This window comes from Mobula birostris, chromosome 10 (genome assembly GCF_030028105.1).
Source record: "Mobula birostris isolate sMobBir1 chromosome 10, sMobBir1.hap1, whole genome shotgun sequence".
NCBI classification, from domain to species: Eukaryota; Metazoa; Chordata; class Chondrichthyes; order Myliobatiformes; family Myliobatidae; genus Mobula; species Mobula birostris.
In genome coordinates this window covers 1069350-1083164 of record NC_092379.1, presented here as the reverse complement: position 1 = coordinate 1083164, position 13815 = coordinate 1069350, and the positions used below count along the sequence as shown (strand labels likewise).

The window sequence follows — 13815 nt, the reverse complement described above, 5'->3', positions numbered from 1 at the left end:
GTCCCTTTGTTGTACCATTCTATGTCCTAAGGGGAATGGAATTGACAGCTAGGGGGAAAAAAATGCAGTGAGGGCCAAGGACAAACAGGCTTAATGTATTCCAAATGCTGAAATGGAAGAATTTCCAGTTTACCCAGCCTAATAGACAGTGGTGGGGCAGAGACCTGATATAGAATAGGAGATTTTCACCAAATGGATAGAAAATATTTGGTCTTCATATATCTTCGCTGTGGGCGAATGAAGTGGGAAAAAAATGAATTACAGGGATGTATATGGTGACACACAAGTACTTTGTTAATAAATTTATTTTGAACTTTGAATGCAGAGTTTAATTGGGGTAAATATTACATTATCTGCTTTGTAGCTAAGAATAACAAACACAGCATTACAATGGTCATAGTCATACTTTATTGATCCCAGGGGAAATTGGTGAGCTGGCAACTTGGAATTTACCGTCCTGGGTAACAGCACCAGTTAAGAGGCTGTTCCAAGAAACTACCATTGTGCTTCTGGAGTCTCATAAACCCCAAATCACACAAACACTATACTATAGCTTTTCCTTCCTGAAGACAAAGATGGGAATTTATGAAAATCTGGAGGTACCATTACCACCATTTACTATTAAAAAATTACAAAGTTATTTGAATTCCATTTCATCAGCTGCCAACTGTAAAATTCTAACTCTTGCCAGCACAAGATTTCAAGCTGCTCACCAAGTAACGTAACCATTTGTTGGAAGTGAATGGAGAAAGATTAAAAATGGTGCCATTGCTTCTATGGGCCTTTGAGGAGACCTGCAGAGCCCCAGAAAGGAGTACAGTAAAAGTACTAGAACCAGAGGTCATGGGTTAAGGGTTAAAGGTGAAATGTTTAAGAGGAACATGAGGAGGAACTTTTTCCACTCAGAGGGCATTGAAGAGGATGGAACCAGCTGCCGGAAGAACTGGTGAATATGGGTTCAATTTCAACATTTAAAGGAAGCTTGACAGGTACATGGAGGGAGGGGGCATTGAGGGCTATGGTCCAAGTGTGCTGGATGGAACTAGGCAGAATAATAGTTCGATACCGACTAGAAGGGCCAAAGGGCCTGTTCCTGTGCTGTACTGTTCTATGACTCCAAAGCTCTTAATCCAGCATTGTTGGGACTTGGGAACAAGACTGGCAGGTTTTCAGAATTACTGGATATTAATTCTATTAATTCACCACTTTTAACTCACTTTTCTTAAAAGTACAAATAATGTCTCCAGTAAAGCAAGTGGATTTAAATGGAACACATGAAACAGAGCCCCCCCCCCCACCACCCCAGGTTTAAAGGGAGTTTGGAAAACAGGACTAGGCAAGCCCAACAGTAGATCCAATTATACACTGACAATTACAAATGACACCATAATACACCAACTTCTTTAAACATTCAGTTACCACTGCATCATCACCATACAAAACAGCCAAAAACAGAGAAGTTCTGTGGTGTCTAAATTCTTTAATTTGTGCAATTTCACCTACACCTGTCAGAATTTGCAGTGTAGTTGTCAATTACTGAGGGCAAGTGCCAAGACTTTTAAATATTATTAAAGCTTACAAATGAAAGCCAACTGCTTTCTGATGACTATAAGCTTGACCAAGTTTGTTGGGCTTCCATTAGCAAGGCCACATATTTAACAAAACGTCTCCATCAAAAGTCTACAGCTGATCATTTACCTGTTTGGAGATCTTCATGTCACGAAATGCAGTGCCGTAAGGATTATAGAAGTGTTTTAGCTGCCTGATAAACTTATTCTCATACTTAGTCACAGCAAAAAACTCAGTTTGTTGAAAGACAAACGTGTAAACACGAGGATCATTCAGGTTCAGCTTCTCAATGATTCCATCAGCCACAATAATGTGTAATTGGGGGATATATCGATGCATTGAATGAAGGATTGCACTGCCTTCGGCTGCAGTAGGGCAATTGGTTAATCTGAGTTTGGCAAAAGACAATGGCCTTACCATCCACTCTTTTCCAGAAACACTGCCATTTGGATGAAAATAAAGCCTCCCCATCACATGTGGCGTTGCTTTCCCATTTATCTGCCATTTGCATCCATTGTACCTATAGCGATAGTTGTCCACTGGAGAGATGTCCATTGCCATGATGTAGTTTTTCTCAGGATCCAGCCCAGAGATGGAATATTCACAGTATGGAAACATAAACCTGCCCCTTTTGGACATTCTCATCTCGGTCCCCAAGTTGTAAAATTTGTCCCAGATGCTCCACTTTTTGAGATAGACCTTGACGTTGCCAGACTTGAGGCAGGACGGTGGAGACTTCATCACCTCACTGTCTTCAAGCTGAAGATGACGGGGGGCGACGGCATCAGTTTCTGTTCCGTCCATGGCGGTGAGTGTATGAGTGTGAGTGTGTGCGCGCGTGTTATTAAACTAGAGAGGTCTGCGCTTGCAATCCGTTGAGTAGCCTGCAGTTCGCAGCGACGCCTCAATCAATGCACGGCCATGGAGCAGAAAGGAGGGCGAGAGCAGCCCGGCAGCTCCTGGCCGCCGTCAGCCATCACCGAGTCGGTGCTCAGGCGTCCTCTCCACACTCGGCTCGGCAAGGACATCCTGGAAGGGAAGCAGCAACAACTCCCATTTATATTAATAAAGCGGCGGAGGAATAAATGGGGGGTTTAATGCGCCGTTTTCGCGGCGGCCAACTTCACATGGACCGATTCTGCAGCGGGATTTTATTTGTGGTGCTTGCCTGATAAAGAGAGAAGGGAGTCGGGATGCGTTCAGGAACGGCTGTCAGGGCAGATCGTTGAAGGCTCGCAGACAATGGGCGCAGCCGGACATGTGATTGCTCTCCATTGTGGGAGGCGGCCGGGCTGGGGCTGGGGCCCTGTTCCTGTTCTCCCCGCCGGACGAGCCAGGCTGGCTCGGGTCCGGTCAATCCAAGCGCAGCGGCGGTTGTCAGAGGTCCGGCGCCCCTTCTCACCGCTCAGCTCGCCTGTTCCTCTCTCTCAAGTGTCTGGGCAGCCCGTGGGTGGGAGGGAGGGAGGGAGCGCGCAGCCGAGGCCAACGCCAACCCCCATGCACAACCGAACAAAAGGCGCCTCGGCCTCGGCCTGGTTTTCTCCGCTAGCGGGTTGGTGTTGGTAGTAGTGGTTACTCCCCGCGCCCTCCCCTATCTCCATCCCCATCCCAATCCCACCACTACTTTTTCTCACCGCCGCACACGCCGGCCGATTCGTTACCTCGGACTAGTGGCAGCCTTCAGCGGGCGGCGCTGGCTGTCTGCTTGCCCACCCCCTGGGGGCAGCCGCAGGTGTCCGTTCTCTGGCTGTGGAGGTGCTGGAGCCCGCTGCCAGGCCTCTAAATAACACACGCACCGCCCGCCCGCACCACGTGACTCCCCACCCCCACCCCACGGGCCACGTGGTAGCAAATGGTGGCATCGGTGTTCTGCCCGGCCGAGCTGGCACCGACCTCCCGCTCGTTCGCCTGACGCAATTTCTAGAGCTGGCCGGGCAGGCATGGCCCCGGGCTGCAACGCCAGCGGGGCTCTGGTGCTATCAACAACCGCTTCCTTAGACAACGAGGTTCCCGCAAGGAATAGTCAACGTCAGTGTTTTCTTCTCTCTGCTAACGCAGTCGCATGTCCAAATAGTTTTCTCTCTCCCCCAACCGCCGAACGGAAGCACAGCCAAACTCTAGCCATGCAAAGCTGCTAGAAACTTTATCCATGTAACAGAGGCTGCCGGCAAACACTTTCGCACCGTGAGAAGATGATGGCCCATACTCAGCCCCCCATTTTCCCGCCTATTAGTTCAGTTCCATACCCCTTGGCTGCAGCACTAGAATAGCAAGAGAGTAAGGATACATTATCTCTTTTTGCAGTTTCCACATAATTGCTATGGCACTGGGTTCAGAGGCTTACTGGGAACAACAATAAAGCAATTTTGAAAATGTTTAACTTTTCCAAAAGGTGAAAATGTGTGTAATTTACTATCTAAACCAGTTTATGCTTCACTTAAAATTAAGTGTAGAGGATATTCAAAAATAGACTGGAATCACTTCTGCATTGATAGCATTCAACTTTGTGTCTCAGAAAAGGGTTACAAGAGGCAATTATAATTATACTTTAACTATAAAACTAATTAAGTATCATTGACTTGAAACCCCCATTCTCTTTCCACTGCCCCTTTTTAACCTGTCATCTGTCTCCAGTAGTTCAGATTTCCAACATTTTCAATTTTGTTTGAAACATTTCAGTTATGCAACATTTTTATTCTACTGTTGTAATTTGTTAAGATTGCACAATTTCCCAGGGTACCAGCATCAATCAAAATCCCACGTCTTGGAAAAACATTAAAAATTTTGTCACTTTGGCAATTCAGCAATTTTGCTCAATTGGAATTGTAGAATGAAGCACGCATTTGTCAAAATTCCAGAATACTAATGTAATACAGAAACAAATTCAACAAAGATCAATGTCCTTTAACAGAGCTTAAATATATCTGAAAATATAGATGCAATATTGTTGTGATCCAACACTGTTCAGGATGCAGCAAATTACAGATTTTTAAAAATGAGTTTCTGTGCTTTGTAAATCAACAAATTATACAATATTAATGCCCTGGTAGGTGGCAATCCTGCCTCAAACTCTGTGCCAGTACTCTCATTAAATATCCCCCTTTACATATTTTAACTATTTAACACTATAAATTCAAAGAGAATAAGTGGAAACTCAACATAGCATCTTTTTTTTTAAAAAAAAAAGAATGCAACTTAGCAAAAGAAGCTGAACAAAAATTGTCACTTTGTCCAAGCATTCAAGAATTTGACAACCAAACTAGGGAGCAAAGCCATCAACAGAAAGATAGAAAAAGCAATACAAAATACATAGCAATATATTTACTTTTAAAGTACTAGATTACTTTAAATTCTCTATGCTGGCTGAAGAGTGTTTTAGAATATCTGGAAGACTATACAAATATTCTTAACACAGTGTTAGTAGTTCAATAAAGTTCTTTAGAACTCAGAATCTTAACTCCCTTGTTTGGGTTGGAGATTATGTTTACTGAAAACAAACTAATTCCTTATGATGGGACATTTTCCCCCTTTGAATTTGAAGATAGTGCCCTTGTGGGAAGAGATGAATTATCAAAAAGTTGGATTCAGTTTTTGAATAAAAGAAAGACGCTGGAATCCAAGGATGTCACACAAGTTTACACCAATAATTTACAAAGCAGTCATTGCAAAGTGGGAAACGAGGCAGGTAATTCATACGCAGCAAAAAACACACAAAAGGGTGTGAAAATGATCAGTAAAATTTTTAATTAAGTCAAAACTAAACATTGGACAGGACAGCAGCAATAAAACCCCTGCTGCTCTTCAAAGTCATACGGTGGCATTTTTCAACATTCACAATCAGTCAGCCAGCATCCTAGTGCATCAGCGTCTTTGATCTTCAGACTCAGAAGATAATTTGGTTAAGACTTAATGGAAGTATCATTTCTTACTGCACAATTTGGTGAATTCGTTGAATAGCCAAATGCTTAATAAAATACAATGTTTCTAGTTTTCCTTTTACTGGAATGCTTTGCCTAATAGCTTTGAGATATGATTTCCATTATGTTCTCAATTATTTCCTCCGCTACTGTTTCTGATATTGCTTCTGATATTGTGGTTATCTGAACTGTGAAACTGATGATCGTATTTCAGCCTGGTAGCTCTATAGTTAAGCTTGTTCCTGCCTTTCTAATGAAAATTAAACTGCAGAATATTATTTAGAATAAATTCCTTTACCCTCTCCCCACCCTATGAATTATTGCAGCAAAATGCCCGAGAAATTTTAACTTTCCTGAGTTAGATATAAAGTCTTGACAGTCTGGACTAAATATAAATGTCTCTCAAATCTGGAATGCCCTTCAGCATTTTACAGTCTATTTAGTTCTTATTTTTAAAAAGTATAATTTGTGTAGTCTAGTTATCTTAAATAATTTGCACATAATGTTCCGTAACCTTAGTCATTTTGGATAGATTGTCTAGGATGCCAGGAAAAAATCCTCAGCTCTATTTCAAAAAAAAAAAACAGGCATTACTTTACCTGCAATAGTGAAACAGCTAACATTACAGCCAAGACACTACCTGCAACAGAACAGCATTGGAATTAAATCTACACTACAACGTTGGAATATCAATATACAGCAGATAGGATGGCGGCCTGAATGCACAGCCTTCTAATCAGGCTGAGAATGCTACCTCTGAGACATAGTCGAAAAAAGAGCATTGAGAAATCTGTGAAAGAAAAACAATCTTATTTCCAAAAAAGAACACAATTTCCTGTGGCAGATATATTGCCTACCTCAAACTTTATATACGCTGGGAAATTGTCCCCCATAAGTTCAATATTAGCAGCCATCAGGTTAAAAATACTCTAATGAGAGTGTACAAGAAAGAAATCTAGACCTTTAGCTGCAGAACGAACAAAAACTCAAACCAGCAAAGAAAATAAAACTGCAGAATTTCAAAATAGTATAAACTACCAGTTCAACAAGACATATACACAAAATGTTGGAGGAAGTCAGCAGGCCAGGCAGCATCTATGGGAAAAGAGTAAATAGTCACCATCCTGGGCCAACACCCTTCATCAGGACTGTCTGGCTTGCTGAGTTCCTCCAGCATTTTGTGTGTGTGTTGCTTGGATTTCCAGCATCTGCAGATTTTCTCGTTTGTAATTCAACAAGATAAATAGCTTATTATTCATAAGTTTCCAAAGTTAGGTGGTTGGAAAATTATAGCCATTGGAATTGTAAACATGGTTATATTTACCATGTGTGGTGGGCATGTCATATTGGCACTGGTAACATGGCAATACTTGCAAGATGTTCCCACCACAAATTCAGACTGTCTTGCATCAATGATCAACACAACAGATTTCACTGAATGTTTATGTACATGTGCAAAATAAAAAGATAATCTAATCTAATTACAAAAAGGCTGAAGAGAACAATGTCTCACAGGAATCAAAGGTTTCTTCAGTTTATTCAAGCATACCACACTCCATCTAGTTAAGATTATCACTGCAATTGGATTAAGGAAAGCTGACAACAGAGTCATGGTAGAAATAAAACATAATTTAATCTTTTCATTAAAAAATACTTTTATGAACAAACAATAACCATACAATGAATAATAACCAATTATTCTTAAAGTTGAACATCTCCTTCAAGGGACATGATTAGCATCTTCAATTGGTGACTGTTGAAGTGTGTAAATTAGATTTCCATCATCTTCACAAATGACTGTGAAAGTACCGGAGGGATTCATCGCCTGACCATTTGTCTGTGAGCAAGTCTGAAAATTGCAACAACAAACAACAATTAACCAAAAACTCCACAACTTCCTATGACATTGTACACATTGTCAAATTGTGAAATACAGCTTATAAAATCAGGACTTATTCCCCAAATTTAAAGAGTAAATTTTGTGAAATTCTCCCAGAACTACACAAGTTCCATGCAGTTTGATGAATAGCAGAACAAAGAGCAAAATTCACCAAGTTACTCTTACATGGTACACTAACTGCAGGTTAACAAACCCAACACTTAAAATGATCTTACAATGATGTACCAAAAATCTAGCCACAAACTAACAAAGTGCATGCCCATAATCTCAGTCTTGATTTCTGAAGCAGGGAATGAAGACAAGATACTTCTACTATGTGGGGATTTTAAAAGTCAGAATGAAAGTATTAAAAATAAATCAAAGTCAGAATTATGTATTCAGCTGTCACTAGTTGCTATTCTGACTCCTTTAACAAAAGTAAGACAAATATATTTGTTCAGTGATTTATAATATTGTAACCTTTTTAAAAAGCTGTATCAGTTTTAATCCCTGACATGCAGACCTTGAGATGATGCAGTGTTAGCAGCCCACAACATTGTGCAGAAACACCCTGAAACAATTCTGTTTCAGAGTGATGCTGTTTATTATTTCAGAACAGGATTTCATTCTGCTCTGATCCCACTCTATGCTACAAGCAAAGGATACACATTTCCCAGCCTATTATTCAATATCCTAACAACTAAGTGCTCCACATAAATTCATACCTACCTTAAGACACCTACCGCATGACATTTCACGGTAAAGCCTTGATCAAGCTTACAACACACAGGAAATACTGGAGGAACTCAGCAGGTCAGGTTGCATCTATGGAGAGAAATAAACCATCGACATTTCGGACCAAGACTCTTCACTGGGACTGGTAAGAAAGGCGGCAAAAGCCAGAATAAGAAGGTTGGAAAAGGGCGAGTACAGACGGGCAGGTAATAGATGAGATCAGGTGAGGGAGAAGGTGGGATGATGTGAAAAACTTGAAGTTATAGGTGGAAGCAGTATACAAGGCCCCAAACAGTACTTCCAGGTGAGGTGACACTTCACCTGCAAGTCTGTTGGGGTCATTTATTGTATCTGGTGCAGCGTCCTCTAAATCAGGGTTACTCAACCAAATTGGGAGCCCTGTCTGTCACAACAGCTTGGATCTCCTGGTGGCCACTCATTTCAACTTGAGTTCCCATTCATGGTCTGACATGTCTGTCCTGGGCCTCCACTAATATGTAGACTCTAACTTGATGGCATGAACATTGACTTCTCTAACCTTATCTTTAAACCCCTTCACATACCATTGTTTTTATGTTTTTCCTATTCCCACTCTGACCGCCTTCTCACGCTTCCTCTTCTCCCGGCTTTGTGATCTGCCCATCACCTCTCTCTGTTCCCCACTACCTTCTCTATATTTCATGGTCCACGGTCCTCTCCTATTAGATTCCTTCTTCAGCCTTTTACCTCTCACACCTATCAGCTTCTAGATTCTCAAATCATTCACCCTCCCCCACTCACCCACCTTCCTCAACTTCCCCTTCACTGGGTCTCACCAATCACCTGTACTCCTCCCCCTTTCCATACCCTTTCCTAACTTCTGCCCCCTTCCTTTTCTGTCCTGATAAAAGAGTCTCAGCTGAAATGTCAACTGTATTTCCCTCCACAGATGTAGCCTGACCTGCTGAGGTCCTCCAGCATTTTGTGTGCGTGTTGCTCAAGATTTCCAGCATCTCTTGATTGAACAGCATGCGCAGAACTAAAACTGATACAATGACATTGCTCAATTTGTATTGTGGTACTTGCTATCAGAAATAAATTTTCCTCAACCCCTCAAAATTCTGAGCAAACTTATATTCTCAAAAAAAAAATTTCAATTTAAAGTTTCTCTTCTTCGCAAGGTTGTCAAGAATGTTATGTCCTCTGATAACTGGAATCTCTCATGTCATTTTGGCACAATTTTAAATTCAAATTCCAGCCTCAATGTTTAATTATGAAATATGGAGCATCACTTAAACATTTCCCATGAAGTTTCTTCCAATATCTGCAATCTGATTGAGGAGGAACTATTTTAATTATATGCAACAAGAATCTATATTAAGACAGAATATTAAAGTCCCATAGCAAATATCCAAGGCTTCAATGTAACTTTGAGATCTCTCTATTAGGATGAAAGCAACTATTCTATAAATGTGTCATGATGGGTACAAGCCTTTCCAATAACGAGAACATCTCAGAATCATTATCAGAATCAGATTGTATATCACTGGCATATGTCATGAAATTTGTTGTCCTGTGACAGCAGTACATTGAAATACATAATAATAAAGAAAATTATATATTATAAGAAATATATAGCTAGTTCTGGTTTATTGGGACATTGGTTAATCAGGACAACCGTTTATTTGGGAGAACTCTTAATGAACAAAAACAACTTGAAAACAGTCAGCATTCCTTTCCTTTATTTGGGACACTATACTGCTTAATTGGATAGGAGACTTGCAGAAAAGTTTCTAACTAGCGATAGACTTGTGCACGGTGTGTGTCTGTTAGACACTACACCATGTTTAAAGTGAAGTTTTTAAAATAGTGTCATTTGCATGAGTTTGTGTTCAAACACAGTATTTTTTGTCACTGATAGTTAGAAATAAGCAGCAAGACAAATGAGAACCATTTTGTTCACTGTGGTTTTAAGCGTTCAGGCTTGGAAATGCCAGAAATAGCCGGGGGTGATAATGAAACAATTTCACTACTTCAAGTTAGGAACTATGAAGAATTACGGTATTGACAATCATCTTGAAAGTGACAAAGAATATGAAGATTTGGAAGATGCAATTGTCAAGAGCATTGTATGAAGGCAGTCCATATCTACACTAGGTGTCTGCGCTGATTCGGCTAACTTACAGTCAAAGAACATGACAGCATATACTGGATGAATTCTTCAATCGAGAACTGTTAGGAACTAATACAGTTTTATAGTACTGTAGCAGTCCTGGTAGTGCTCTAATTTATTCTGCATTTCATTTAAATAAATAATTTATTACTCAGTTTATATTTTTTTTTATATACCTTTTTAACTATTCCCATGAAAAATCGGCTTATCGGGCAGACAGTTAACTGGGCCAAAATGTACTGGTCCTAATTACCCAGAGTCCACTGCATATAAAAAAATACAATTAAATAAGTAGCGTGAGAGCAAAAGAAAGGGAAAAAGGTAGTGTACATGGGTTCATTGTTCATTAAGAAATCTGATGGCAGAAGGCAGGGAGTTGTTTCTGAAATGTTGGGTGTATGTCTTGCGGCTCCCGTACCTCCTCCTTGATGCTTTTTTGAGGCGCTGCCTTTTGAAGGTGTCCTGGATGCTGGGGAGGCTAGTGCCCATGGTGGAGCTGGCTGAGTTTACAACTTTCTGCAGCTTTTTTCTGGCCCCTCAATACCAGACGGTGATGCAACAAGTTAGAATAATCTCCACTGTATATCTGTATAAATCTGCAAGTGTCCTTGGTAACATACCAAGTCTCCTCAAGCTCCTAATGGAATGTAGCTGCTGTCGTGTCTTGTTTGTACTGGGCCAGAAAAGATCCTCAGAGATATTGACACCAGGAACTTGAAAATGCTCACTCTTTCCACTGCAGATCTCTCGATGAGGATGTGTATGTTCCCTCAACTTTCCCTTCCTGAAGTTCACAATCCATTCCTGGGTCTTACTGATGTTGAGTGCAAGTTTGTGATCCTGCAAGGTGCGGATGCCTCAAAAAGGCAGCATCCATCATCAAAGACCGCAGCCACTGAGGACATGCCTTCTTCTCATAACTACCAGAGAGGAGGTCGAGGAGCCTGAAGAGACACACTCAACATTCCAGAACAGCTTCTTCCCCTCCACCATCAGATTCCTGAATGGATAATGAACCCGTGAACACTGCCTCACTATTATTTTTCTTTTATTTTAACTCTTTTTGTATTACTTACTTAATTTTTTATATTTTTATTGTAATTTATTGTATTTTATGTATGGCACCGTATTGCTGCTGTAAAACAACAAATTTCACAACAAATATCAATGATAATAACCTGATTCTGATGTTCTTTGAAGTATAATACATTACTCTGAATTATATTATTAAGCAAACTTTTGAAAGAGATTTATATAGTCATGGAGGTAATCTTAAAGGGAAATCTAGAAGGAAAACAGAACCAAAAATATTTATTGATGCAATTCTTGAATTTAAGGTTAGGCAGGTAAAGGTGAGGATGTTAATCATGAGATGGCATAGATATATAAAAAGCTGGAAGCACTCAATCAGATTCTGCATAAAATAAAAACAGGGTCGTAAAGAATGGTTTTGCCACATTGGAGATGGGACGTTATGTTGAAGTTGTATAAGACAGTGGCGAGGCCTAACTTTGGTCAGTTTTCGTCACCTAACTACAGGAAATACGCAAATAAGGATGAAAGAGTAGAGAGAAAATTTACAAGGATGTTGCTGGGACTGGAGGTCCCAAGTTATAAGGAAACATTGAATAGGTTAGGACTTTATTCCTTAAAACACAGAAGACTGAGTGGAGATTTCATAGGGTATACAAAATTATGAGGGGTATAGATAGGGTAAATGCAAGCAGGATTTTTCCACTGAGGTTGGATGGGACCACAACTAGACGTCATGGGTTAAGGGTGAAAGGTAAAAAGTTTAAGGGGAACTGAGGGGAAACTTCTTCACTCAGAGAATCTTGAGTATGTGTAACAAGCTACTAGTGCAAGTGGTGCATGCGAGCCCGATTTCAACAGTTAGGAGCTTAGATAGTGACATGGATGGTAGGGGTCTGGGTGCAGGTCAATGGGACTGGATAGTTTAAATGGTTCATCACATACTAGATGGGCTGAAGGGCATGCGTGTGCTGCACTTTTCTATGACTATGACTCTAACTTATTTTTCAGTAGTGGAGAAGGTAGGGGTGCGATAGGTAAAACAAAAAAAAAACAGGGAAGTCTCTGGTAGGGTGAACCCAGATGAGCTAATGTAAAAGCAGCTTCTAGGACAAGATAATGCAACTTTGTCTGTGTACAGTGGATATAACAGGAAGATATGTCCTCTGACAACAGTGATAATTCGCTGATAGTATCTCATGTATTGATAACATTCGTGCCTAGCAGGTCAGACTATAAAAGTGGGGAAAAATTGACGACAGGCAGAAATGACCAGTCCTGATATAAACAGAAAGAAAGCCGGAGTGGGCTCTTACTATCTGGATTACAGAGCATGTCTTATGAGGATAGATTGAGCGAGCTAGGGCTTTTCTTTGGAGCGAAGGAGGATGAGAGGTGACTTGACAGAGGTGTACAAGATGGACAGCCAGAGACTTCCCCCCAATACAGAAATGGCTAACGCAAGAGTGTAATCTTAAGGTGATTGGATGAAAGAATAGGGGGAAATGGCAGAAAGAAGATTTTTTTAAAAAAACACACATACAGTGGTGCATGCTTAGAATGCCTGCCAGGGGTGGCAGTAGAGGCCAATATTATGTTAGGGGCATTTAAGAAACTCTTAGGTAGGAGTATGGATGATAGAAAAATGGAAAGGTATGTAGGAGGGAAGGGTTGTATTGATTAGTAGTGTAGCGGTTAGCACTACGCTATTACAGCTCCGAGCGTTCCAGAGTTTAGAATTCAATTCCGGTGCTATCTGTTACATGTTTGTACGTTCTTCCCATGAACCATATGCATTTCCTCCGGATGCTCCAGTTTCCTCCCAAAATACAAAGACATATTGGTTAGCAGGTTAATTGGTCATTGTAAAGTGTTGTGTGATTAGGCTAGTGTTAAATAGGTGCATTGCTGGACAGTGTAACTCGTTGAGCCAGAAGGGTCTGTTCCATGCTGTGTCTCTTAAATCAAATTAAAACTTAAAGTAGATTAAAATGTCAGTGCAACATCATGGGTTAAAGGGTCTGTACTGTTCTATGTTTCTTTTGCAGTATTTGATGTTGGGTCTGGAAGGCTACAACATGTGGAATTAGATATGTAGTTCTTCAGATACATGTTGGGCTTCTGAGTAATACTGCAACAGGCTACAGTTAGAAAAGGTCAAGTAATGGTTGCCTGTTGAATCAAAGTGGCAGACAAACAGAAGCTCAGTGTCACTCCTGCAGAATATAAACGAACAGTATGTGATCACCCAATCTGCATTTGGCTTTTCTGATGTAGGGAAGGCTACACTGTGAACACTGAATGCAGTGCTCCTGAATGGAAGAAACGCTGCTTCATCTGGAAAGACTGCTTGTGTCCCCAGATGGAGGAAAAGGAATGAATGAAAGCATAGATATTATATTTATATTATATTTTCCCATGGTTGCAAGGGAAAGTGCCACAAGACAGACAGCATTGAGTGTGGAAGAGCAGGTAGGATGGCTTGGGACAACAGAGGCCTCAGAGTTGCAGCTGGGAGCAAGCTACAGAAG

At 40.8% G+C, this 13815-nt stretch overlaps 2 protein-coding genes across 10 annotated transcripts in view; both read right to left on the bottom strand.

Annotated features, from left to right (window-relative positions):
* LOC140203750 (uncharacterized) overlaps positions 1–3368 on the bottom strand; it is a 120203-nt gene extending 116835 nt beyond the window's left edge. For 4 of the 5 annotated variants that reach the window (XM_072269794.1, XM_072269795.1, XM_072269798.1 and 1 more), the window contains exons 1-2: positions 3231–3368; positions 1699–2598 (exon numbers count right to left, since the gene is read on the bottom strand). In XM_072269794.1, the coding sequence (XP_072125895.1) occupies positions 1699–2373 (675 nt within the window). In that variant the 5' untranslated portion in view covers positions 2374–2598; positions 3231–3368. The remainder of the gene's footprint in view (positions 1–1698; positions 2599–3230) is intronic. The other variant, XM_072269797.1, reaches the window with a different exon arrangement.
* Positions 3369–7097: 3729 nt separating this feature from the next.
* Positions 7098–13815, bottom strand: part of LOC140203749 (uncharacterized) — a 31040-nt gene continuing 24322 nt past the window's right edge. For 4 of the 5 annotated variants that reach the window (XM_072269789.1, XM_072269790.1, XM_072269792.1 and 1 more), the window contains exon 4: positions 7098–7335. In XM_072269789.1, coding sequence (XP_072125890.1) covers positions 7207–7335 — 129 coding nt within the window. In that variant the 3' untranslated portion in view covers positions 7098–7206. Of the gene's footprint in view, positions 7336–8094; positions 8191–13815 lie in introns of all 5 variants that reach the window. The other variant, XM_072269791.1, reaches the window with a different exon arrangement.